We start from the raw sequence: 27,659 nt of genomic DNA, 5'->3' as shown, positions 1-27,659 counted from the left end.
GGGGTTCCTCACGGTGAGGGCAGTGAGGTTGGGGAATGCCCTGCCGGGGGATGTTGGGTAGGGGGTTCCTCACGGTGAGGGCAGTGAGGGGGTTGGGGATTGCCCTGCCGGGGGATGTTGGGTAGGGGGTTTTTCACGGTGAGGGCAGTGAGGGGGTTGGGGAATGCCCTGCCGGGGGATGTTGGGTAGGGGGTTCCTCACGGTGAGGGCAGTGAGGGGGTTGGGGAATGCCCTGCCGGGGGATGTTGGGTAGGGGGTTCCTCACAGTGAGGGCAGTGAGGGGGTTGGGGAATGCCCTGCCGGGGGATGTTGGGTAGGGGGTTCCTCACGGTGAGGGCAGTGAGGGGGTTGGGGAATGCCCTGCCGGGGGATGTTGGGTAGGGGGTTCCTCACGGTGAGGGCAGTGAGGTTGGGGAATGCCCTGCCGGGGGATGTTGGGTAGGGGGTTCCTCACGGTGAGGGCAGTGAGGGGGTTGGGGAACCCCTGCCGGGGGATGTTGGGTAGGGGGTTCCTCACGGTGAGGGCAGTGAGGGGGTTGGGGAATGCCCTGCCGGGGCATGTTGGGTAGGGGGTTCCTCACGGTGAGGGCAGTGAGGAAGTTGGGGAATGCCCTGCCGAGGGATGTTGGGTAGGGGGTTCCTCACGGTGAGGGTAGTGAGGGGGTTGGGGAATGCCCTGCCGGGGGATGTTGGGTAGGGGGTTCCTCACGGTGAGGGCAGTGAGGGGGCTGGGGAATGCCCTGCCGGGGGATGTTGGGTAGGGGGTTCCTCACGGTGAGGGCAGTGAGGGGGTTGGGGAATGCCCTGCCGGGGGATGTTGGGTAGGGGGTTCCTCACGGTGAGGGCAGTGAGGGGGTTGGGGAATGCCCTGCCGGGGGATGTTGGGTAGGGGGTTCCTCACGGTGAGGGCAGTGAGGGGGTTGGGGAATGCCCTGCCGGGGGATGTTGGGTAGGGGGTTCCTCACGGGGAGGGCAGTGAGGGGGTTGGGGAATGCCCTGCCGGGGGATGTTGGGTAGGGGGTTCCTCACGGTGAGGGCAGTTACATATAGTTACATAGTTACATAGGGTTGAAAAAAGACCAGTGTCCATCAAGTTCAACCCATCCAAGTAAACCCAGCACACCTAACCCACACCTACCAATCTATACACTCACATACATAAACTATATATACAACCAGTAATACTAACTGTAGATATTAGTATCACAATAGCCTTGGATATTCTGATTGATCAAGAACTCATCCAGGCCCCTCTTAAAGGCATTAACAGAATCTGCCATTACCCCATCACTAGGAAGGGCATTCCCCAACCTCACTGCCCTCACCGTGAAAAACCACCTACGCTGCTTCAAATGGAAGTTCTGTTCCTCTAATCTATAGGGGTGACCTCTGGTGCGCTGATTGTTTTTATGGGAAAAAAGAACATCCCCCAACTGCCTATAATCCCCTCTAATGTACTTGTACAGAGTAATCATGTCCCCTCGCAAGCGCCTCTTTTCCAGAGAAAACAACCCCAACCTCGACAGTCTCACCTCATAGTTAAAATCTTCCATCCCCTTTACCAGTTTAGTTGCAGTCTCTGCACTCTCTCCAGCTCATTAATATCCTTCTTAAGGACTGGAGCCCAAAACTGCCCCCCATACTCAAGATGAGGCCTTACCAGGGACCTATAAAGGGGCAAAATTATGTTCTCATCCCTTGAGTCAATGCCCTTTTTTATACAAGACAGCACTTTATTTGCTGTAGTAGCCACAGAATGACACTGCCTGGAATTAGACAACTTGTTATCAACAAAAACCCCTAGATCCTTCTCCATTAAGGAAACCCCCAACACACTCCCATTCAGTAGATAGTTTGCGTTTATATTATTTCTACCAAAGTGCATAACTTTGCACTTATCAACATTGAACCTCATTTTCCAGTTTGCTGCCCAGTTATCTAATTTAGTCAAATCGCTCTGCAAAGCGGCACATCCTGCATGGAACTTATAGTTTTGCACAATTTTGTGTCATCAGCAAAAATAGAAACGACACTCTCTATGCCCACCCCCAGGTCATTAATAAACAAGTTAAAAAGCAAAGGCCCAAGGACTGACCCCTGCGGTACCCACTAACCACACTGGGGGGGTTGGGGAATGCCCTGCCGGAGGATGTTGGTTAGGGGGTTCCTCACGGTGAGGGCAGTGAGGGGGTTGGGGAATGCCCTGCCGGGGGATGTTGGGTAGGGGGTTCCTCATGGTGAGGGCAGTGAGGGGGTTGGGGAATGCCCAGCCGGGGGATGTTGGGTAGGGGGTTCCTCACGGGGAGGGCAGTGAGGGGGTTGGGGAATGCCCTGCCGAGGCATGTTGGGTAGGGGGTTCCTCACGGTGAGGGCAGTGAGGGGGTTGGGGAACGCCCTGCCGGGGGATGTTGGGTAGGGGGTTCCTCACGGTGAGGGCAGTGAGGGGGTTGGGGAATGCCCTGCCGGGGGATGTTGGGTAGGGGGTTCCTCACGGTGAGGGCAGTGAGGTTGGGGAATGCCCTGCCGGGGGATGTTGGGTAGGGGGTTCCTCACGGTGAGGGCAGTGAGGGGGTTGGGGAACGCCCTGCCGGGGATGTTGGGTAGGGGGTTCCTCACGGTGAGGGCAGTGAGGGGGTTGGGGAATGCCCTGCCGGGGGATGTTGGGTAGGGGGTTCCTCACGGTGAGGGCAGTGAGGGGGTTGGGGAATGCCCTGCCGGGGGATGTTGGGTAGGGGGTTCCTCACGGTGAGGGCAGTGAGGGGGTTGTGGAATGCCCTGCCGGGGGATGTTGGGTAGGGGGTTCCTCACGGTGAGGGCAGTGAGGGGGTTGGGGAATGCCCTGCCGGGGGATGTTGGGTAGGGGGTTCCTCACGGTGAGGGCAGTGAGGTTGGGGAATGCCCTGCCGGGGGATGTTGGGTAGGGGGTTCCTCACGGTGAGGGCAGTGAGGTTGGGGAATGCCCTGCCGGGGGATGTTGGGTAGGGGGTTCCTCACGGTGAGGGCAGTGAGGTTGGGGAATGCCCTGCCGGGGGATGTTGGGTAGGGGGTTCCTCACGGTGAGGGCAGTGAGGTTGGGGAATGCCCTTCCTAGTGATGGGGTAATGGCAGATTCTGTTAATGCCTATAAGAGGGGCCTGGATGAGTTTTTGAACAAGCAGAATATCCAAGGCTATTGTGATACTAATATCTACAGTTAGTACTAGTGGTTGTATATATAGTGTATGTATGTGAGTGTATAGATTGGTAGGTGTAGGTTAGGTGTGCTGGGTTTACTTGGATGGGTTGAACTTGATGGACACTGGTCTTTTTTCAACCCTATGTAACTATGTAACTGTGGGCTCTGCATCAGTCTGGGTGGGAATGAGAGCAATTTTGATGGGTAGCACAGTGTACATTCCAGCACCACACTGGGGGGTCCCTTCACAGGGTACAGAGGGCTTGTACACACCTATCACATGGGCACCACTGTTGGCCCATGGCCTAAGCTGAAGCGTTTTGTTGATGTAAAAGCTGAGAAGGGCATTAATGGTGGGGTGGAAGGTGAAACCCAGTGGGATACAAAGTTTTACAGGAATAACCCAACCATCGTGTTGTGCCTTTGTTGCTATAAAGCTAACTCCAAGGTGCACAGGTCAGGCCATTGGGTGGAGCTGTTAGTAGTTGGGACACATTAGGGCAAAGGGTTCCGCTTTACCCCACATTTCCATGCATAATGATGAGTCTTTAGGGGTTGTAATGTTTATGGTCTGTTATTGCCAAATTAAATACTAATGTCGCCGATGTGTTTATATTAAACTCTAGAGACTGTTTTCTTTTTTTTATACTAAGAATTCTATCCCTGTCTTTGGTTAAAGGACAACTGCCAAAGTCAAGGCTTGATGTTCCCATTAACTATATGGGAGCTATGTGCAAAGCACTAAATATTTTATTTGCCCCCAGTTCCAGGGCTCCTTTTCACCTTATATAACTCTATGCAATTCACCTGTGCGGGCTTATATGGTGCATTGGCACTAGCGGTGCCACCAGTGCAGTTCTGACCCAGACAGCCAGGCTGCGTATTGGATGCAACATGAGCACAAGTTACTTTGTGAATAGACTTTAAGAGTTAACTTGTTAATAGTAATGTTAGTGTGTCAATAATAGAGGCTTCCATGGGGGTGTGGCCTGGTGGGGACTTCCCACATTTGCTATAGGTCGTACATGAGCCGTGGCCAACTCCATGTTGTAGTTTCTGTCATTCTGAGTTACAGTCAGGGGATCCCAATGGGCCAATAAAAGGGAAACCCTTTGGGGGTTTAACCTTGAAAGCAAATAAGTTGCAGGTAAAACTGAGTGTAGGACAGGCCAGACCGGGGGTGAGTGAGTGTAGGCCAGACCGGGGGTGAGTGAGTGTAGGACAGGCCAGACCGGGGGTGAGTGAGTGTAGGACAGGCCAGACCGGGGGTGAGTGAGTGTAGGACTGGCCAGACCGGGGGTGAGTGAGTGTAGGACTGGCCAGACCGGGGGTGAGTGAGTGTAGGCCAGACCGGGGGTGAGTGAGTGTAGGACAGGCCAGACCGGGGGTGAGTGAGTGTAGGACAGGCCAGACCGGGGGTGAGTGAGTGTAGGCCAGACCGGGGGTGAGTGAGTGTAGGCCAGACCGAGGGTGAGTGAGTGTAGGACAGGCCAGACCGGGGGTGAGTGAGTGTAGGACTGGCCAGACCGGGGGTGAGTGAGTGTAGGACTGGCCAGACTGGGGGTGAGTGAGTGTAGGACTGGCCAGACTGGGGGTGAGTGAGTGTAGGACGGGCCAGACTGGGGGTGAGTGAGTGTAGGACTGGCCAGACTGGGGGTGAGTGAGTGTAGGACGGGCCAGACTGGGGGTGAGTGAGTGTAGGACTGGCCAGACTGGGGGTGAGTGAGTGTAGGACAGACCGGGGGTGAGTGAGTGTAGGACTGGCCAGACCGGGGGTGAGTGAGTGTAGGACAGGCCAGACCGGGGGTGAGTGAGTGTAGGACTGGCCAGACTGGGGGTGAGTGAGTGTAGGACTGGCCAGACTGGGGGTGAGTGAGTGTAGGATGGGCCAGACCGGGGGTGAGTGAGTGTAGGACAGGCCAGACTGGGGGTGAGTGAGTGTAGGACAGGCCAGACCGGGGGTGAGTGAGTGTAGGCCAGACCGAGGGTGAGTGAGTGTAGGACAGGCCAGACCGGGGGTGAGTGAGTGTAGGACTGGCTAGACCGGGGGTGAGTGAGTGTAGGACAGGCCAGACCGGGGGTGAGTGAGTGTAGGACTGGCCAGACTGGGGGTGAGTGAGTGTAGGACTGGCCAGACTGGGGGTGAGTGAGTGTAGGACGGGCCAGACCGGGGGTGAGTGAGTGTAGGCCAGACCGGGGGTGAGTGAGTGTAGGACAGGCCAGACCAGGGGTGAGTGAGTGTAGGCCAGACCGGGGGTGAGTTTAGGCCAGACCGGGGGTGAGTGCAGGCCAGACTGGGGGTGAGTGAGTGTAGGCCAGACTGGGGGTGAGTGAGTGTAGGCCAGACTGGGGGTGAGTGAGAGTAGGCCAGACTGGGGGTGAGTGAGTGTAGGCCAGACTGGGGGTGAGTGAGTGTAGGCCAGACTGGGGGTGAGTGAGTGTAAGCCAGACCGGGGGTGAGTGAGTGTAGGCCAGACCGGGGGTGAGTGAGTGTAGGCCAGACCGGGGGTGAGTGAGTGTAGGCCAGACCGGGGGTGAGTGAGTGTAGGCCAGACCGGGGGTGAGTGAGTGTAGGCCAGACCGGGGGTGAGTGAGTGTAGGCCAGACCGGGGGTGAGTGAGTGTAGGCCAGACTGGGGGTGAGTGAGTGTAGGCCAGACCGGGGGTGAGTGTAGGCCAGACCGGGGGTGAGTGTAGGCCAGACTGGGGGTGAGTGAGTGTAGGCCAGACCGGGGGTGAGTGAGTGTAGGCCAGACCGGGGGTGAGTGAGTGTAGGCCAGACCGGGGGTGAGTGAGTGTAAGCCAGACCGGGGGTGAGTGAGTGTAGGCCAGACCGGGGGTGAGTGAGTGTAAGCCAGACCGGGGGTGAGTGTAGGCCAGACCGGGGGTGAGTGTAGGCCAGACTGGGGGTGAGTGAGTGTAGGCCAGACCGGGGGTGAGTGTAGGCCAGACTGGGGGTGAGTGAGTGTAGGCCAGACCGGGGGTGAGTGAGTGTAGGCCAGACTGGGGGTGAGTGAGTGTAGGCCAGACCGGGGGTGAGTGAGTGTAAGCCAGACCGGGGGTGAGTGAGTGTAGGCCAGACCGGGGGTGAGTGAGTGTAGGCCAGACCGGGGGTGAGTGTGTCATAGTTGGCCAGCTTGTATATATTACAATATATGGACAAACAATCCCTGTTTTGCGTAAAGGGGAGGGCATTGCTTGGTAGCTTAATGCACAGAATGGGTTAATGCCCTGTATATATAGATAATGGGGGGGCAGAGGGGCTCTCGTTTCAGTCTCCTCAGATGGGTTACTGCCCCTTTGAATGCCCATCACATGGGGTATATGCTCCCATCTAATTGGCCGGGCAGGGATGGTTCATTTACCAAGATGTCTCCAGCTGAACAGGAATGGATGGGTGCATTGGAGGCAGGAAGGGAGGGGCTATTAAGAGGACATTTATCCTTTGGGATGTAAAGCAATAATATAGCTAATAGCCAGGGCTAATGTTCCGCTGGTCACTACTCATGCAGGCCTGCCCTAAATGGAGGACCCCAAAAAGGCTGGGGGTCAAGCCATAAGGACACGCCCAGTTCCATAGCAAACTGTAGAAGTGAAGTAGCCAATGTGTGAAAGGCTGAAGCCTTGGAGAACCGGAACACAGCCAAACCATACAGAACCGACACCTTCAGCCTCCAGGGCCCACATCTCTATGGTTCTGCCCATGCCACACCCTGTTATGCTGCTCCTTTCTGCCCCCTAGCTGGGGGGGTTATAAACAAAGGCCAATTCACAGTGACAAAGAGCCATATCCTTAGATGCAGGTCCCAACCCTCATTTTCCAACTGCAGTGCCTTTGTTATGGGGGGGCTCTCTTACACCCCCATTACTGCACCCTGGCCAAGCCTTTCCCTTTTCTCTCACCCACCCTGAACTCCATTGTGATTCCTTATAGATGTTTTCACCTGCTCCTTCAACCTTTTTATACTATTTGGGAACAGCCCCTTTCCTAGGCCTTTCCAAATGGGTTTTCTGAGCTCCCTCTAGTGGCCACTACTAGTAATTACATGCTTTAACTATACTACAGGAGGTTCTATGAGCACCGCACCCTTCCCTCCCACCTCTCTGTATCTGACATTAACCATTTCCTGCTTATTATAATACCATTTCCCACAGAGTTCATAACAGATTTGGCAAACTTGATACATGGGAGCCCCAGCCAGATTTTCGAGTTCTATCCATTTTCTGATTGGTTGCTAGGGGTTACTAGACCTGGGCAAACTTTGCATCTTTTATTACATTACTCAATATATCCTAATGTCCCAGTGTGCTCTACTTGACCAAAGATGGCTGCTTCAGCTGTTCCAATGCTATCTTTATTCTTCTGACTTGTGGCAGTTACTAAATGGTGACCTTTTGAATATCAGATGTCTGTGATTGGTTGCCAATCTATATCCTCTGTTCATTGGTCATGCATACTCTAGGCTGGGGCAGCGAGAAGAGGACAGGGCCCCAGTGCAGATCATGGGTGTCCCATGGGTGTCCAGTAGATCTAAAACCGACAGATCCAGATAACGTTCCAATTTCATTACATTCACTTGTACCCAAATGTGCAAATGTGGGACCTTGTCTGAATGTTTTGCCAAGGGTTAATCAATTTAGGGCCAATACTGGTCCATCTGACAACCCGTGTGTAGCTAGATTTGATCAGGCATACGGCTTACTGAAACATAAACTCAATGCTGCCACCTAGTGGACAAAATGTAAAGTACCTAAAAAGGGCAACGGTTTCACGGCATGGAAACGGAAAAGACTGATGGAAACAAGAATAATCATATTTACATAGTGTAAGTGACGTTTATTTTGCCTGACAAACACAATAGAATAGAATTTGGAATTATTTCTTAGGGTGACAGGTCCCCTTTAAAAGAAGAGAAAGAGAGAGAGACACTAAATAGTTAGAAGTTAGAATGGAGAGAAGATGTCAATTTTTTTTTAAAAAAAATCTTTGTTTGCTGAAAGCTTTTCAAGGCAACTCTACAAGATACTATTGACACCTGTGACTGTCTCACTAGAGTGAGTATTGGGGCAAACAGTTGGTCCATCTATGGGACCTCCCACATCTCCATGGAGAATGGATTTGAGGGCTAATACCTTTATTGAATAAATATCTGTCATCTTTATCTGACAACTATGTTGATGAACTATGAGTGAAGGTGATAGAGCCAAGTGAATGATCCCCAGTGAGTGGAAAAGTAAAGCCAATAAATGCTTTTGCTGGAACTCTATTGAAACATCCTATAAAAGAGCTTGTGAAGATGGAAAGATGTTGTAAATCAGTTGGGACTTGGTGGGAAATCAGGTTCCTCAGTTGGGACTTGGTGGGAAATCAGGTTCCTCAGTTGGGACATCCAACGATCTCCAGGTTGTCAGAAACTGTCTCAAAGTCATCACAGAGATCCAGGTTCTCACGTTGCTGGCACTCCCTCTCGTTGGGCCACCACTCGATCCATGTGTCCTTCCCGATGATGTAGGAATAGCTACAAAGAACAGGCAAGAGAGTACCCTCAAATGGGCAGTCGGGATAAATGTATGAAACAGAACAGCCTGACCATAGACAGAGACAGTTTGGGGTTTGTTCTTTGGTCTGGACATAAAATCTGACTCAAGAGGCTTCCACCATACTTACCCATCTGGCTGCCGCCACAGGTCCCCAGTTACCCCCCAGATCAGATAATCTCGGTTCAGCTGCATGGATAAAGCGCGTCGGCATTTAATATGGCTGATAAAATTACGTGTCTTGTCCTCAAGATTCTCATCTGTCCCTAAAGGATTATAGAGAACAAACGAATGAGGGTTTTGATTGTTGAGCTGCCCAGCTTTTTTCCTCTAGATATGAACATGCCACAAGCTCACCTTGCTTTATGACTTTATGAATTCTCATAACGTAGTTGTCAAAATTCTCACTCTGCTGCACCTCTGTAAGAGTAGCCTTGTACACTGTGAATTAATATAACGGGACAGTTAAATGTTGAAAGCTTGAGTATTATTTCCCAAGCAAACAGGGGGAGAACTCTGGCTGGAATTGAACCAATGACACCAGTGCAGCAAGGCTAACCATGCACCACTGGGCTGCCCTTTAGTGCCAGCATAGGTCATATTTCTAGACCAGGGGTCCCCAATCTTTCTCACTTGTGAGCCACAGTCAAATGTAAAAATACTTGAGGAGCAACACAAGCACCATAAACGTTCATAGAGGTGCCAAATAAGGGCTGTGATTGGCTATTAGGGGCCTCTATGCACCCTATTAGCTTACAGGGGGCTTTATTTGGTAGGAAATCTTGTTTTTATTCAACCAAAACTTGCCCCCAAGTCAGGAATTCAAAAATAACTCCCTGGTTTGGGGGCACTGAGAGCAACACCCAAGGGGTTGGTGAGCAACATGTGGCCCCCGAGCCACTGGTTGGGGATCACTGTTCTAGACCATTGAAGTATTACTTGTTTTTAGCCCTCCTTTGAAAGTCAGTGGACTTAGGTTATGCATCCATAGGCTACCAACTAGACCAACCCAGACTGCTTTGTCATTATATTGGCCCCCTTATGGAGTCAAAAGTATGGCCTGGACAACAGGTGATGGGGACTGGCCAGAAATCTGTCAATCTTGTTTGGCAAGTACCTCATTGGGCCACTGATGCGGTACTCTTTGTATGGGTCTGAATGGGTCGGATAGGCCTGGTTTCCCCATCACTTGGGGGGATGAGTTCTTGAACAATCAGAATATCCAAGGCTATTGTGATACTAATATCTACAGTTAGTACTAGTGGTTGATTTATAGTTTATGTATGTGAGTGTATAGATTGGTAGGTGTGGGTTGTGTGTGCTGGGTTTACTTGGATGGGTTGAACTTGATGGACTCTGGTCTTTTTTCAACCCTATGTAACTATGTAACTTGGGTGTCCAAATGGGACAATTGTGCAGGATAGTTTAACTGGGAAAGTTACTCAATATTGAATCAGTGAATCAGGAACAATATTTTCCCGTTTTCCTCTGTTGGCGCTAAAGAACCTTAATTTCACCTCAATCCTCAATTAAGGAGTAAATGGAGCGGTGAGTTCCAAATATCAATACTTAGGAGCTGTTTCAATAGATCGACAGTTTGTTCCCAATTTCTTTAGCTATGGAACAAGACCACCAGATGTACCAAACCAGTGTGTGGACACCCCCTAAAGCAGGGTAGGGTAGCAGGGTACTTGATATAGTAAAAAACATGACTTAGTTGGATTTATTATTAATAATTGATGATTCTCACCAAAATCCACTCCAGGAGCACAAGCCATGTTGACTCTCATTTCAGCAGTGATTTTCCCCTCAATTTGCTGCTGCATGAAACAGTTCTCTGGAACATAAGACGATTGAGAGTTTTGGGTCAAATTCTTCAATGAAGAAGTCAGTAATGAAGAAGTCTGGAATCATTTCTCATTATGATTCTCCTTACCATTCCATGCAATCTATTACTAACCATTGTACTGTATCAATGTACCATGGGATGTTGGATGGACAAAGACTAATACTGGCTGCCAACTAGGTACTCCTGAGTCATTGGTCTGTGCATAGTGGCAAGGCAATGGCCACCTTGGGCGTTAAAATATTAAAGCTCAATCAGATAAGGGTCAAAAAGACTGCAGAATCCCATAGGGATTGTTTTGGAGCTATGGATGCAGTGCTCCCCAGTGGGTTTGCACAAACTATCATGTAGTTGGATTACTGGCCTGTGGTCCAAAGAACTAGATCAGCCCATTTGCCAACCAACCATTCTTGACTGACTCAGTGACCTATTGGCTTGTGTATACTGCCAAAGCAATTGGCTTATTGATCCATTAAAGATTGGAGCAGATATTGAACAGAAAGACTTCAAAATCCCATAGGGTGAGGGTTGTGTTGGGGCTATGGATGTAGCCTTCTTCTAGTTGGACTGCATGGACAACCTATGTCACTGGATTACTGGCCTGAGTTCCAATTATAGAGCAAACCATTTTGGCCCACCATTTGTGTGGCCATGTTGAACAAGATTCAACTGCTTGCCAAACAAGAACGTTGACCATTGTATGGTCAACTCAACTCTTTTCTTTGCCCCTTATAAGAGTAACTTTACTTTTAGATCTTTGAGGAAAGTTTCGACCATAAGAATGGTGCTTAATTCCAACGGACAAGCAGGAGTCATGTCACCAAGAAACACCAGGGGTGCATCAGGAAGACACCAACTGATATCAAAAAACATCACCATGGCTTCTGGCTTACCTTCAGCACACCGGCAAATATCATCTTGGCAAATCCTGCCCAGCAGGGCACTGCCTTCCTCCACGTGGTAAAATTTAGTGCAGCGATTTTCTGTAAAGGAAGGACAAGGCATGAAAGAGAAACTGTATATTGTGGAGGCAAGAAAACTTTCAGTCATATTGTCTGTTGTATGTATGGAGCCAATGGGAAACCCTTAACTACATGGGCTACACACCCAACTTGGCACATCTGTGCAAACTTAATCCTGCATAAAGTAAGGCCAAACATTAATATATTGTCGCCATTTGTAGATGGATAGATGTTCTTACCTGGGTTATAATAGTCATACACGGTTACAGAAGCCGGCTGGATGAAACCCACTTCAAAGAATTGATGAGCGTAAAACTTCACGCATTCTTCCTCTGTGTGGGAGATCTGAATCATGAAGAGGGAAACAATGGTAATGATGGCGGAAAAAATGTCAACATAAACAGAAGTCAAGGACCCAAATGCATGGAGTAAAGATGTATAGGAACTTAAGTAAAGACTAAACAGATGGAATAGAGGCTGAAGATGCTAGATTTGAGGAACAGGGAATAATGATTGGATGGAAGAGAAGAAGTAATAGTATAGGGACCAGCCAATGGAGTAAATAAATGGAGTGCTTTGTGGGAAGCCGTGTAGGAAAGTTGTAGAATCCAAAGGCTACGTACTTTGTTCAAGTAGAGAATAAGAGTTCCCCTCTCATTTGCTCCTTTGTTGACTTCATACTTGGAGATGTATTTGTCCACTCCTTTCATTAGCTGTGGGTAACAAAAAAAACAATTCTCAGTCTTTTTATAACTTGTTTTTATGTCCTCGGGGACAAAATAAAGGATTTGAATTGCTGACCCTCCCAACGATGCTTTTCAGCTTTGCTGGGAAACAAGGTGTTGTGATGAGCCACCTCCATGGCCATTATGCTACAGCAGACGTAGAGAAGCCCACACAGTATAGAGTATGTTTGGAAAACAATACAAGAATATACTTTTCACCAAAAATGCAGAGTATTTTTAAGTTCACCTTCCTTAGGGTCATTATCAAGAGACGGGTCAAGATAATTATAGAAGAACTGAGAGTAGATCATTGGTTGCCTTTTTTATCCTACAAGCAAAGCACCAACTTTACTGCCTCTGAACCCCTTTCATTGCTGGCTGTGGTGGTGGTGGTGGAATTTGGGAGACTGGCAGTAAGAATGAAGGTAATGTTCTACCTTGCAACATTTTGACATTTATTGACGTAATGGTGACCAAGGACATCAGTAGTGATGAGCGAATCTGTCCCCTTTAGCTTCACCGAAAAATTCGAGAATCTTTCAAAAGATTTGCGAAACGGTGAAAATGTAGCACGTCAAAAAATTGTCACCCACGACTATTCTTTTGTCGCCCGCGGCTATTCTTTTGTCGCCCGCGGCTATTCTTTTGTCGCCCGCGGCTATTCTTTTGTCGCCCGCGGCTATCCTTTTGTCGCCCGCGGTTATTCTTTTGTTGCCCGCAGCTATTCTTTTGTCGCGCGACAATTTTTGGACGTGCAGCGAATTTCTCCATCTGTTTCACTAAACAATCCGCCAGTGGCGAAACGCGAAAATTCGCCGCGAATCCATGCCTGGCCAAACATTTCGCCCATCACTAGACAATGACATCACCAATATAGGACATATTAGTTTCCTATCTGAGGAAGATAATACTGAAAGCTTCTGTCATGTAATAAATATAAGACACAAAGTTTGCCCAGGTCTTGTAAACCATAAAAACCCAATCCCTTACCCTATCCAGGGAATCAGTATCAGGGGAATAGCCAGTCATCATGGAAATATCAATAATGGACATGGTGGCATCAAAGTTCTTGAGATACCTGATGAGGAGAAGGAGAAGTCATTATACAGGGTGCTACATGTTTATTTAGTCAATTGCGGGGTTTTCTGGCAATTTTTATTGCTACGGTTCCTCTAATAATGTGACTTGGTCAATCTAATTAGTTTTAGGATGACATGATATGTCCATTCCATACCTTGCACAGGCTTCTATAGACACTGTACCCATTGCACCTTCGGGACGTTTAGCTGTTTGAAGAAAAAACAAAAACATTCCAGGTCAAGATAACAGGGAAAGAGGGCAAGGAAAATGGAAGGAAAGTCTTCTGTATGTATCTTGAAGGAACGTGAAAGAGCTTTAAATATCTTAGGGCGCAATAAGAATGACCTTGTTCTTATATTCCACTTTACTATCAGAAACATTTTTTGTGCCTGGGCCGTAAGTAACTTTCCATAATGTGCTATCGTATTGCAAAATTGCATTTAGAAAAACCCTCACCGATTCTTTCTTCCTTCACTTTCACAGTCAGATCAAAGTTACTGCACTTTCTTTCTTTCTCGGTGACAAGAGCGTGGTACACGGTCACTACCTGCACGGGAACCATGAACATCAATAGACACACAACACCTTAACTGCAACCTGTTGGCTCAAGATAATCAGTTATGGCTGAAACATTTTATGGGAAACTGGTTAGGGTTACAAGTACAGGTATTGGTCCACTTATCTATCAACCAGGATGCTGGGGGAATTAGCACCTTCTCTTCTGATATTTAAAGGAATGAGTAAGCAGAAGAATGGGAAAAATAGGTAGGTTAGTATAGGTCAGTGTGGGTCTGTATGTGAGTGTATAGATAGGTCAGTGTGGGTCTGTATGTGAGTGTATAGATAGGTCAGTATGGGTCTGTATGTGAGTGGATAGATAGGTCAGTATGGGTCTGTATGTGAGTGGATAGATAGGTCAGTGTGGGTCTGTATGTGAGTGGATAGATAGGTCAGTGTGGGTCTGTATGTGAGTGGATAGATAGGTCAGTGTGGGTCTGTATGTGAGTGGATAGGTCAGTGTGGGTCTGTATGTGAGTGGATAGATAGGTCAGTGTGGGTCTGTATGTGAGTGGATAGGTCAGTGTGGGTCTGTATGTGAGTGGATAGGTCAGTGTGGGTCTGTATGTGAGTGGAGAGGTTAGTGTGGGTCTGTATGTGAGTGGATAGATAGGTCAGTGTGGGTCTGTATGTGAGTGGATAGATAGGTCAGTGTGGGTCTGTATGTGAGTGGATAGATAGGTCAGTGTGGGTTTGTATGTGAGTGGATAGATAGGTCAGTGTGGGTCTGTATGTGAGTGGATAGATAGGTCAGTGTGGGTCTGTATGTGAGTGGATAGATAGGTCAGTGTGGGTCTGTATGTGAGTGGATAGATAGGTCAGTGTGGGTCTGTATGTGAGTAGATAGATAGGTCAGTGTGGGTCTGTATGTGAGTGGATAGATAGGTCAGTGTGGGTCTGTATGTGAGTGGATAGATAGGTCAGTATGGGTCTGTATGTGAGTGGATAGATAGGTCAGTGTGGGTCTGTATGTGAGTGGATAGGTCAGTGTGGGTCTGTATGTGAGTGGATAGATAGGTCAGTGTGGGTCTGTATGTGAGTGGATAGATAGGTCAGTATGGGTCTGTATGTGAGTGGATAGATAGGTCAGTATGGGTCTGTATGTGAGTGGATAGGTCAGTGTGGGTCTGTATGTGAGTGGATAGATAGGTCAGTGTGGGTCTGTATGTGAGTGGATAGATAGGTCAGTGTGGGTCTGTATGTGAGTGGATAGGTCAGTGTGGGTCTGTATGTGAGTGGATAGATAGGTCAGTGTGGGTCTGTATGTGAGTGGATAGATAGGTCAGTATGGGTCTGTATGTGAGTGGATAGATAGGTCAGTGTGGGTCTGTATGTGAGTGGATAGATAGGTCAGTATGGGTCTGTATGTGAGTGGATAGGTCAGTGTGGGTCTGTATGTGAGTGGATAGATAGGTCAGTGTGGGTCTGTATGTGAGTGGATAGATAGGTCAGTGTGGGTCTGTATGTGAGTGGATAGATAGGTCAGTGTGGGTCTGTATGTGAGTGGATAGGTCAGTGTGGGTCTGTATGTGAGTGGATAGATAGGTCAGTGTGGGTCTGTATGTGAGTGGATAGATAGGTCAGTGTGGGTCTGTATGTGAGTGGATAGGTCAGTGTGGGTCTGTATGTGAGTGGATAGATAGGTCAGTGTGGGTCTGTATGTGAGTGGATAGATAGGTCAGTATGGGTCTGTATGTGAGTGGATAGATAGGTCAGTGTGGGTCTGTATGTGAGTGGATAGATAGGTCAGTATGGGTCTGTATGTGAGTGGATAGATAGGTCAGTATGGGTCTGTATGTGAGTGGATAGGTCAGTGTGGGTCTGTATGTGAGTGGATAGATAGGTCAGTGTGGGTCTGTATGTGAGTGGATAGATAGGTCAGTGTGGGTCTGTATGTGAGTGGATAGGTCAGTGTGGGTCTGTATGTGAGTGGATAGATAGGTCAGTGTGGGTCTGTATGTGAGTGGATAGATAGGTCAGTGTGGGTCTGTATGTGAGTGGATAGATAGGTCAGTATGGGTCTGTATGTGAGTGGATAGGTCAGTGTGGGTCTGTATGTGAGTGGATAGGTCAGTGTGGGTCTGTATGTGAGTGGATAGATAGGTCAGTGTGGGTCTGTATGTGAGTGGATAGATAGGTCAGTATGGGTCTGTATGTGAGTGGATAGGTCAGTATGGGTCTGTATGTGAGTGGATAGATAGGTCAGTGTGGGTCTGTATGTGAGTGGATAGATAGGTCAGTATGGGTCTGTATGTGAGTGGATAGATGGGTCAGTATGGGTCTGTATGTGAGTGGATAGATAGGTCAGTATGGGTCTGTATGTGAGTGGATAGATGGGTCAGTGTGGGTCTGTATGTGAGTGGATAGATAGGTCAGTGTGGGTCTGTATGTGAGTGGATAGATAGGTCAGTATGGGTCTGTATGTGAGTGGATAGATAGGTCAGTGTGGGTCTGTATGTGAGTGGATAGATAGGTCAGTGTGGGTCTGTATGTGAGTGGATAGATAGGTCAGTGTGGGTCTGTATGTGAGTGGATAGGTCAGTGTGGGTCTGTATGTGAGTGGATAGATAGGTCAGTGTGGGTCTGTATGTGAGTGGATAGATAGGTCAGTGTGGGTCTGTATGTGAGTGGATAGGTCAGTGTGGGTCTGTATGTGAGTGTATAGATAGGTCAGTGTGGGTCTGTATGTGAGTGGATAGATAGGTCAGTGTGGGTCTGTATGTGAGTGGATAGGTCAGTGTGGGTCTGTATGTGAGTGTATAGATAGGTCAGTGTGGGTCTGTATGTGAGTGGATAGATAGGTCAGTATGGGTCTGTATGTGAGTGTATAGATAGGTCAGTATGGGTCTGTATGTGAGTGGATAGATAGGTCAGTGTGGGTCTGTATGTGAGTGGATAGATAGGTCAGTGTGGGTCTGTATGTGAGTGGATAGATAGGTCAGTATGGGTCTGTATGTGAGTGGATAGATAGGTCAGTGTGGGTCTGTATGTGAGTGGATAGATAGGTCAGTATGGGTCTGTATGTGAGTGGATAGATAGGTCAGTGTGGGTCTGTATGTGAGTGGATAGATAGGTCAGTGTGGGTCTGTATGTGAGTGGATAGATAGGTCAGTATGGGTCTGTATGTGAGTGGATAGATAGGTCAGTGTGGGTCTGTATGTGAGTGGATAGATAGGTCAGTATGGGTCTGTATGTGAGTGGATAGATAGGTCAGTGTGGGTCTGTATGTGAGTGGATAGATAGGTCAGTGTGGGTCTGTATGTGAGTGGATAGATAGGTCAGTGTGGGTCTGTATGTGAGTGGATAGATAGGTCAGTGTGGGTCTGTATGTGAGTGGATAGATAGGTGAGTGTGGGTCTGTATGTGAGTGGATAGATAGGTCAGTGTGGGTCTGTATGTGAGTGGATAGATAGGTCAGTATGGGTCTGTATGTGAGTGGATAGATAGGTCAGTGTGGGTCTGTATGTGAGTGGATAGATAGGTCAGTGTGGGTCTGTATGTGAGTGGATAGATAGGTCAGTGTGGGTCTGTATGTGAGTGGATAGGTCAGTGTGGGTCTGTATGTGAGTGGATAGGTCAGTGTGGGTCTGTATGTGAGTGGATAGATAGGTCAGTGTGGGTCTGTATGTGAGTGGATAGATAGGTCAGTGTGGGTCTGTATGTGAGTGGATAGATGGGTCAGTGTGGGTCTGTATGTGAGTGGATAGATAGGTCAGTATGGGTCTGTATGTGAGTGGATAGATAGGTCAGTGTGGGTCTGTATGTGAGTGGATAGATAGGTCAGTGTGGGTCTGTATGTGAGTGGATAGATAGGTCAGTGTGGGTCTGTATGTGAGTGGATAGATAGGTCAGTGTGGGTCTGTATGTGAGTGGATAGATAGGTGAGTGTGGGTCTGTATGTGAGTGGATAGATAGGTCAGTGTGGGTCTGTATGTGAGTGGATAGATAGGTCAGTATGGGTCTGTATGTGAGTGGATAGATAGGTCAGTGTGGGTCTGTATGTGAGTGGATAGATAGGTCAGTGTGGGTCTGTATGTGAGTGGATAGATAGGTCAGTGTGGGTCTGTATGTGAGTGGATAGGTCAGTGTGGGTCTGTATGTGAGTGGATAGGTCAGTGTGGGTCTGTATGTGAGTGGATAGATAGGTCAGTGTGGGTCTGTATGTGAGTGGATAGATAGGTCAGTGTGGGTCTGTATGTGAGTGGATAGATAGGTCAGTATGGGTCTGTATGTGAGTGGATAGGTCAGTGTGGGGCTGTATGTGAGTGTATAGATAGGTCAGTGTGGGTCTGTATGTGAGTGGATAGATAGGTCAGTGTGGGTCTGTATGTGAGTGGATAGATAGGTCAGTGTGGGTCTGTATGGGAGTGGATAGGTCAGTATGGGTCTGTATGTGAGTGGATAGATAGGTCAGTGTGGGTCTGTATGTGAGTGGATAGATAGGTCAGTATGGGTCTGTATGTGAGTGGATAGATAGGTCAGTGTGGGTCTGTATGTGAGTGGATAGATAGGTCAGTATGGGTCTGTATGTGAGTGGATAGATAGGTCAGTGTGGGTCTGTATGTGAGTGGATAGATAGGTCAGTGTGGGTCTGTATGTGAGTGGATAGATAGGTCAGTATGGGTTTGTGGGTGCTGAGTTTACTTGGAAGGGGTGAACTTGATGGACTCTGGTCTTTTTTCAACCCAACTGTGAAACTATGTAACTATATATATAAAAGAACTCACCCTGATTGTCCCTTGTCCTTTGCCTTTAGCTTTTACCACAAAATCTTGGTTTAATCTAGTCTGTAAAACATGGAGGAAAGATGTACAGAGATGTAGTTACATGATACATTTATGTAAGAGATATTTCTGGTTCTGGCTCCAGTAAGCTCCTTTCACTTGAAGTTATGCAGCCACCAGTCAGTACATAGTGTTACAGATAGGGGAGGCTTTAATGGGTTATTTATCTAAGCACAGTGCAACAAGACCCTCCCTTTTCCCAGGTTAAGCCAATCATGATGCTAGTCATAGACCTGCAATGTGTTACGCCATGTCCATCATTAAATGTAGATTGCATACAACTTGTCTTATCTTTAGAAGCCTACCACAAAGCCCGTAGCTCTAACATAATCCTGTATTTAGACATCTGTATTGACTTGTTCTACATAACAGGCTATGACTTGCTTACCTCTGCAGAACGTGCCAGCAAGGCATTCTCATGATTGATACGATAGGTTAAAGGTTGTTGCCTCTCTGGGAGATGAAGGGAGACATCTAAGTTCAACTCATTGAGACCTGGGACATCTGTCTGGTACTGAGCCAGAGCTTGGAACATCACAATGGTTGCCTGGGATAAGAAAAAGGTCAGTCATTGCAATGTTGGGTGCAAGAACAAGGAACTCCAACCTTATTTTTATTGAAGTCTGTGTGCTTCAGTCACCCAAGTGCAAAAAGTGCTCATGGTAAAATGCCAGACAGAGCATAAGGGTGCAATGACTTAGCCTCAAAAGAGGCTAAGTCTAAAACATCCAGGTCCACCTGAACAAAAGGTGCAAAAATGGTCCTGAATCTTCGGGAACCCCTTTGCTGAAGCTCAGGGGAACCCCTTTATCCCCGACCTCCCCGGGCCAAAAGGCCCACAGGAGGCAAGGGTCTTCGGATCCCCTTCGCCGCAAGACTAGGGGGATCCCTTTATCCATTCCCAGCCAAAGCAGAGAAGGGGCCAGGGTACAAGTGGACCTCCGAAGAGCTCCCAACACAGAATGCGCCCTCTCTGTGGCCAGGAAATCGTGCAAACCCCCGGAGGTTATTGCACCGAAACCTAAAAAGTGCTAAAAAGTGAATGAATGAGAATAAGTGCTACAAAAAATAAATAGATACATAAAAATTCATGTTAAAATTCATAAAAATGTGGCTTAAAAAGCTCCAGCCTTTCGGCTAGATTAAAAAAATTCACTTGCCCCTACCAAAAGGTCTGGGACTATAAGAGCAGTGTGCAAAAGAAAAGTGCCAGTGCTCCACCGTAGTGTTTCTCTGGCACCCCAGGGGTGCAAATCCTGGGGCGCTATCACAGGCTCCATTCTAGTGCCAGCCCCTTGGCCAGAGGATCAAGTTCCTCTCCACCCAGCAATGGGGAGTGAAAAACCTGATGCACCTTTAGCTGGGATGCACCCCTCCCCATGCCAAGAACCGATACTACACTTGATCTTAGCCAAAAGGCCGAGAAGCGATACTCCAACCTTATGTTATTGAAGCAATGCCATCTTGAACACAAGTCTCTAGAACTCTTGGGCTGCTGGGAGATCATAAACTGCCATTGGAAAGCATTGATCAGAAATATGGAGACTGAGGATCAATAAAAATACACTTTTCTGCTGAGACATTCAACTAGACCAATGGTCCCCAACCTTTTGTACTCGTGAGCCACAGTCAAATGTAGAAAGACTTTGGTAGCAACACAAGCACCATAACAGTTCATGGAGGTGCCAAATAAGGGCTGTGATTGGCTATTAGGGGCCTCTATGCACCCTATCAGCTTATTTGGTAGGAAATCTTGTTTTTATTCAGCCAAAACTTGCCCCCAAGTCAGGAATTCAAAAATAACTCCCTGGTTTGGGGGCACTGAGAGCAACACCCAAGGGGTTGGGGAGCAACATGTTGCCCCTGAGCCACTGGTTGGGGATCACTGGTCTAGAGTCTTAAGCCAGCATGGAGGGCATATTTAGTGAGGTTGAGTTAGGACTAGTCTATTGAAAAGCCATTAATTGGGTGGCATTTTACCATATAGAAGAGCACTTATGTATCAAGAGAAATAAATAAATAAAGAATTAGGAGGTCACTGGCAATATGAAATTAAGGGAAATGCACAAAACATCATGGAGGCACCGGATACAGGATTTGGATTGGGATTCAGTAAAATTCCCTTTTTGCGGGGTCTTGATTCATCTGAATCCGTAGTCAAACCAAATTCAAACCCTAAAGTTTAAATAAGCAAATAGGGTTTGGATTTGGTTGGGTATTTGGCCAAATCTTGTAGAGGGTTCGGGTTGGCCAATGACAACACTTTTATGGATTTGGTCCAATATACAGTCCAATAGTGATTATTATGTAGTTACCATAGCAAAGGCAGAGAGGGAATAACAGGGATAATGTTATAATTCTATAATGAGGTAGCTCTCACTTACTTGGGTGGAGCCCAACACCTCTCCATAGTATCTCTTCTCACTGAGCCAATGCACAATGCCGCCTGTTAGATCAAATTCTTTCATTTTTAGGAGGCATAAGAGGCCGTACGATGTGGCTTCCAAGGAGATAAAGTGTTTCCCTGGCTCCACCCAGTGGGTCTTATCTAAGAAACAGAACATATGTATATCAACATATATGAAGAGTTGCTTTCTAAGAAATCCACTTGCAGATAACCCAGTGATGGAACAAGGTAGCAATGAAGGAGCTTAAGCTGGAACTATATGATAGAAAATGTACAACCGTACCTATAGCTACAGACAGCAGCTTGTTGGTGTTGGGAAGCTTCCCGGCCAGCGCAAGAGCATAGGAAGTGATCGCAATGGAATATGGTGTTTGCAGTCCTGGATACCGGCCAATCAGGTAGTCCGTTGCCTTATCAATACTGACTTGAAGGTTCTAGAATAAAAGATCCCATTACATGTGATGCTTTTTTTAGATGACAGCTTAATAACGGATGGATGAACATAAATGTAAAAACAAAGAGGATTCATTCATTCACTACAACTCCTATATCCTCAGTATGTAATGATACATAGGCTATACTTACCAGCCAGTCAAGGCATTGTTATAGTGGCCTGGATTCTGTAAGGTCTTTTGGTGAAGATCTGACCAGACTCCTTTATTATCCCCAAGGGGCCCAGAAATGACTGGTGTGTGGAAACCTCTCTGCAAGTTAAGTTTGAGTAACTTGACCCTTCTCACCCCAGAATCTTATCCCCTTTCTACTAAAGGTCCCCATACATGGGCCGATAGTAGCTGCCGATATGGGTCCCTTGGACCGATTCAGCAGCTTATCAGCCTGTGTAGGGGCAGAAACGAGGGGCCTGCCCGACCGATAACTGGCCTGAAATTGGCCAGATATCAATCGGCCAGGTTAGAAAATTCAATCGGATTGGGGACCTCATCGCCTCGTTGATGTGGCCCCATTGCCGCCCACATAATCCGATCGTTTCGCCCCAGGGCCAAACGATCAAATAATTTTTTTTTACCTAAACGCTCCCCAATATCGCCCACCCGTAGGTGGGGATATCGGGTGAAGATCCACTCGCATGGCAATGTCGTCTGCTCGTGTATGGGGACCTTTATACTCAGTCTCACACTTCTTTAATGGGTTGAAAAGGCTGCATTCAAGTGTATTAAAGTTAACAATCATATAACTTTACAATTCCAACACATTAGTATATTATAATACTATCCAGCGGAATCTCCACCACTAGCCACTCCTATGGAGATTCCATGTTAACCACCATAACAGATTCCAGAGGCTAGTCCCCTTATCTTTGTCCCTCCCCTTTTAACATTGGCTAATATCCACCAATCCTAGCCTCTGACCTGCGCAACTTCTGCCATGGCTCCTATTGACTGACTCCAGCCAGTTACACCCCTCTCAATAGCTGCGACGAACAATTCCTCAAAGGAGTGGGTGGGCAGAGCTATTAAGATAAAATGGCGCCAGGCCTCCCCCATTCAAGACTTTTTTCTACTCCTGTGTCTTCTACCCAATCAACTGCCTGGATTACGTTCCCCACAAACCTTTGCCTAACAATTCTGGGTCCTCTTCTTGGCCCTGTCATGGCCCTGTCCCTCCATTTCTTTATGGTCCTTAAGGGCCTTCTTTAGGGCAATGACATCATACTAGTCTGAGCCTGTGATTGGCCAATGCTTGGGCAGTTATGGGCTGTACTTATAGTACTATGTAATGATGATTATGAGCTCTGTGGATTAATTACTCACGTTCACATGCGCGTTACAAGTCCTTCGGCATTCTAGCATGGCAATAACAATAAAGGCTGTGAGGGAAGAGTCGACCTCTGCCGCTCCTGTCGTGATTCCTCCCTGGGGAACAGAGAAAAGAATTTTGATCAGATCAATTGACGATATACTGTGTGATAAAGCTGTTTAAAATATGTCTCCAACATAGAAGTGCTAGGTCAACATGGCGCACAAGTTGTCACTGGCCCAGCGATGGCCAGAAATATTTCTCCAGTACTTTTACTCCCAGTTTACAGATTCCCCCGTCCCATCCATGTCTCTGAGATACTGTGAGATTCAGTTTAATGGGAAAATGATATCCATAGATAAATATTTTTTGTTAGGTGAGGACTTCAAAATGTCTAGAGCCCAACATATACTGGATATCTTCTTCTCCCAATACATACCGCCATTATCTGCATGAAGACGGGTGCATTCTCGTAGAACAATCCATCCGGCTTCTGCCTCTCCAGTATAAGCCATTTGACGGCACCGCAGAGAACATTTGCCTCAATTTCAATAAATTCCTGAGCCATCCCAAACACTCTAGCAACATAGCCTGTGAGCCTGAAAGGAGAACTTACATTTACATTTTATATTACAGGTATGGGATCTATTATCTGTTACTTTGTTATCCCGAAAGCTCCAAAATACAAAGTAGGGGGTCAAAGTGGACCCTTATTAATAGCTGTCTACCTGGGCTGCCCTGCTCCAGGTCAGCTTTCCAGCCCATTATCGGGTAATGCCTCTGGCAAAGGGGTAGAGACAGAGTGCTTTCCATCTGTCACCACTTTCTTGGCCAAGGACCTGTGCATAGAGCAAGGGCTGGAACTAGGGATAGGCAGAAGAGGCACATGCCTAGGGTGCAACAGTAAAAGGGGCAAGAACAGGGATCCCCAACCTTTCTTACTCGTGAGACACAGTCGAATGTAAAAAGACTTGGGGAGCAACACAAGCACCATAACAGTTCATGGAGGAGCCAAATAAGGGCTGTGATTGGCTATTAGGAGCCTCTATGCACCCTATCAGCTTACAGGGGCTTTATTCTGTAGTAAATCTTGTTTTTATTCAACCAAAACTTGCCCCCAAGTCAGGAATTCAAAAATAACTCCCTGGTTTGGGGGCACTGAGAGCATACCCTTCTGCCTAGTCCTACTGCTAGTTCCAACTATGTGAAGTGAATAACTGAAGAGTCTTTTTTGCTACCGGTGTATATTTGGAAGGGGGTGGGTTAGGCCAACAGCAGGGCAGGGGGGAGGCATGGTAGGAGTGACTGGTGGGAAGCAAATAGATTGTTGCAGGTAGTGACCATCAGAGGTGCCAGGCCAAGTAGTATTGCCTAGGGCTCAAAAACGTCTTGGCCTGGGGCTGGAAGCAGTATTGATTTGGTGCCCAGAGATAGAAAGGCACCCCCCAGAGGCTACAAAGGACTCCATTCATCCATTCCCGGCAGAGACTGTCCAAAAGAGTGAGAAGGCGTCTGTTCCTTGGGCAGGTGTTGCAGCCTGGAGCTCCATCACTGCAAAGACCCGTTGCCAGCCAAACTGTGATGCTATTGATGTCAACGTTCCAGAGCTGTCCACTGAGACTGCCCCCCCTAATGGCCCATCACATATGTTATTACTTTTCAGCCTATCAGCATTAGACAACAACTCATAGCCAGGGAGAGACTTACCATGTACTGGTTGGTATATTCTGGAAGGCTGCATACGAGTTGTCCGGTTTGCGGTAAGCCATTTGTCGAGTATAACCTGCAAAAAGACAGATGGTTCCAGTAACAACTCTTGATATACCACCATTTGAGCATACAGAAAAACAAAACTAGGCCCCTAGGGACATATCACATGACCAACAGACTTCTCCAGCAATATCTTAAATTAGAGAGTCGACCTCAGCTTTACTCTTTTTTAGCCCATTTTTGAGGTCCGGCACTAGGTCAGGAATCCAAGAATTGTTATATCAGTCATGGTTTCAGAGATATGAGGGACAGCACAGAAAGATCACCCCATATCTCATACTTATGAGTAGACTTGGCCCAGCACTGAAGTCTACAGAGAACCTACACGCTGAGACCCCTTTCTACCACACCCTGTCTCTTCACCATATTTCATGTTGTTGAGGGCTTCATTTCTACGGTTCACCCCAACTCGCGGCCATTGGCCGGTGGTATCCAGATACCGCGTGGCAATGACACTTGCAGTTGTCGTCATCATATTCTGCTCGCCGCAGCCGAAGGGCACCACAATCAGATGATTCATGTTGTTACCATCAATGGCATCTTCCACCATCTGACTGATTGGGGTACCTGAGTTTTGAGAAGAAGGGAATGAATTTATGACATTGGGATTTTAATTAAGGACAGAAAAACTCCACACCAAGCAACATCAGTTGGAAAGAAAAAGCAGAGGGCCTCTCTCTTAATAATCACCTTGTAAAGTGATGGTGGTGTCAATATCCGTACGTGGAACAACATTTTTGGGGTTCAGTGCTTCGATTTTTTCTTCCTGCACTCCATCTATGGAAAATTGGGAAACAAGTTATTAATTCTAATTAATAGGCATGAAAACTCTAATGCAGTGGTCTCCAACCAGAGGCTTACCAGCAACCAGCACTATCAACCCCTTGTATGTTGCTCCCAGTGGCCTCAAATAAGGTGCTTATTTTTGAATTTAATTTTCAATAGAGTTACATTATCCCTTATAATACATGAGTGATACTCAGAGTTCCCTGTATAACTCAGCCTGCAGCCTTGTGCCTTTATATGGGCACAGAATCCCTCAGTGACTGCTAATATCCTTATCATTTACAGTAGGGGGTACATTATCCCTTATAATACATGAGTGATACTCAGAGTTCCCTGTATAACTCAGCCTGAAGCCTTGTGCCCTTATATGGTCACAGAACCCCTCAGTGACTGCTAATATCCTTATCATTTACAGTAGGGGGTACATTATCCCTTATAATACATGAGTGATACTCAGAGTTCCCTGTATAACTCAGCCTGCAGCCTTGTGCCTTTATATGGGCACAGAACCCCTCAGTGACTGCTAATATCCTTATCATTTACAGTAGGGGGTACATTATCCCTTATAATACATGAGTGATACTCAGAGTTCCCTGTATAACTCAGCCTGCAGCCTTGTGCCTTTATATGGGCACAGAACCCCTCAGTGACTGCTAATATCCTTATCATTTACAGTAGGGGGTACATTATCCCTTATAATACATGAGTGATACTCAGAGTTCCCTGTATAACTCAGCCTGCAGCCTTGTGCCTTTATATGGGCACAGAACCCCTCAGTGACTGCTAATATCCTTATCATTTACAGTAGGGGGTACATTATCCCTTATAATACATGAGTGATACTCAGAGTTCCCTGTATAACTCAGCCTGCAGCCTTGTGCCTTTATATGGGGGGCACAGAACCCCTCAGTGACTGCTAATATCCTTATCATTTACAATAGGGGGTACATTATCCCTTATAATACATGAGTGATACTCAGAGTTCCCTGTATAACTCAGCCTGCAGCCTTGTGCCTTTATATGGGCACAGAACCCCTCAGTGACTGCTAATATCCTTATCATTTACAGTAGGGGGTACATTATCCCTTATAATACATGAGTGATACTCAGAGTTCCCTGTATAACTCAGCCTGCAGCCTTGTGCCTTTATATGGGCACAGAACCCCTCAGTGACTGCTAATATCCTTATCATTTACAGTAGGGGGTACATTATCCCTTATAATACATGAGTGATACTCAGAGTTCCCTGTATAACTCAGCCTGCAGCCTTGTGCCTTTATATGGGCACAGAAAGTCACTTTTAACACTTTGACAATGTATTGTAAGTGCCAAAAACACAAATTACTGACCTTTTCCTTTAACTTCTGGCTGTAATATTATAGTTTGAAGATCTTGTGCAATGCGCATTCCTTCAGGCTGGAATAGAATGATAAGGAATATGACATGGGTAACTGGAAATGATGTAGGGCTAATAGGGCTTGTAGATCTTGCACAAAGTGCCCCCGAGTCAGTCCAGGCAGGGGTACTTACCACAACGTTCAGCTTTTTACGGACACCATCGTTAGCGAAAGTACCTGCCACGGATGCCTTCACCTCAATGTCATGCTGGCCAAGAGTGAGCGGCACAATGACCATTGGGACAGCGGTGGAGGAGAGGGCTCCAATCCAAACCTCCTGCCGGTACTTCTTCTTAGGCGTGGACAGACTGCAAAACTCTGGATTGTGGGTCAGCTCTACCCGCACCTGTGCAACACATGTATGGATACGATAAGGCACCTATACTGCTGGAAAGTTCATCAAGGAGTATAAAAGGAATTATGGGTAATGGCATTACTGTGTTTGGAGCCAAGTTACCTATTATCGATTTCACTTTACCTTAATTCTGATGTCCCTGTAGTTGTAGAGAATGGCCCGGATCTCCACCTGCTCGTTCCTCACAACAGAATATGGAAGCTTCAGGTCGATAAAGAAATCCTTCATCACCTTAATCTCATAGGGCTGAGCCACACACAGACCTGGGTATAGGGAAGGGAACTTGGTTTGTACCACTGCTCATGGGGATATTTATCCTGCTACATGGGGAAACTGGGAAACTATCCCTCATGATCCTAAATCATACTCACTCCAAATGGGGAAACTGTCCCTCATTGTCCTAAATCATACTCACTCTACATGGGGAAACTGTCCCTCATGATCCTAAATCATACTCACTCTACATGGGAAACTGTCCCTCATGACCCTAAATCATACTCACTCTACATGGGAAACTGT

The 27,659-nt window shown here is 47.3% G+C and overlaps 1 protein-coding gene and 1 pseudogene across 1 annotated transcript in view; both read right to left on the bottom strand.

Moving 5' to 3' along the window:
* Positions 1-7,984: 7,984 nt before the first annotated feature.
* Positions 7,985-27,659, bottom strand: part of LOC100492966 (A.superbus venom factor 1) — a 49,490-nt gene continuing 29,815 nt past the window's right edge. The window contains exons 20-41 of the mRNA XM_002940053.4: positions 27,264-27,403; positions 26,919-27,131; positions 26,738-26,804; positions 25,293-25,379; positions 24,966-25,169; positions 24,540-24,615; positions 23,272-23,431; positions 22,847-22,948; positions 21,358-21,508; positions 21,052-21,215; positions 19,056-19,214; positions 18,611-18,670; positions 13,782-13,872; positions 13,480-13,531; positions 13,236-13,323; positions 12,144-12,233; positions 11,760-11,865; positions 11,452-11,541; positions 10,463-10,549; positions 9,070-9,153; positions 8,843-8,978; positions 7,985-8,693 (exon numbers count right to left, since the gene is read on the bottom strand). Of these exons, the coding sequence (XP_002940099.3) occupies positions 8,552-8,693; positions 8,843-8,978; positions 9,070-9,153; positions 10,463-10,549; positions 11,452-11,541; positions 11,760-11,865; positions 12,144-12,233; positions 13,236-13,323; positions 13,480-13,531; positions 13,782-13,872; positions 18,611-18,670; positions 19,056-19,214; positions 21,052-21,215; positions 21,358-21,508; positions 22,847-22,948; positions 23,272-23,431; positions 24,540-24,615; positions 24,966-25,169; positions 25,293-25,379; positions 26,738-26,804; positions 26,919-27,131; positions 27,264-27,403 (2,549 nt within the window). The 3' untranslated portion in view covers positions 7,985-8,551. The remainder of the gene's footprint in view (positions 8,694-8,842; positions 8,979-9,069; positions 9,154-10,462; positions 10,550-11,451; positions 11,542-11,759; positions 11,866-12,143; positions 12,234-13,235; positions 13,324-13,479; positions 13,532-13,781; positions 13,873-18,610; positions 18,671-19,055; positions 19,215-21,051; positions 21,216-21,357; positions 21,509-22,846; positions 22,949-23,271; positions 23,432-24,539; positions 24,616-24,965; positions 25,170-25,292; positions 25,380-26,737; positions 26,805-26,918; positions 27,132-27,263; positions 27,404-27,659) is intronic.
* Positions 19,919-20,098, bottom strand: LOC116409891 (annotated as a pseudogene).

Source organism: Xenopus tropicalis, chromosome 3 (genome assembly GCF_000004195.4).
Source record: "Xenopus tropicalis strain Nigerian chromosome 3, UCB_Xtro_10.0, whole genome shotgun sequence".
NCBI classification, from domain to species: domain Eukaryota; kingdom Metazoa; phylum Chordata; class Amphibia; order Anura; family Pipidae; genus Xenopus; species Xenopus tropicalis.
The sequence above is the reverse complement of the archived record's forward strand: the minus strand, read 5'-3'. Positions and strand labels throughout refer to the sequence as shown.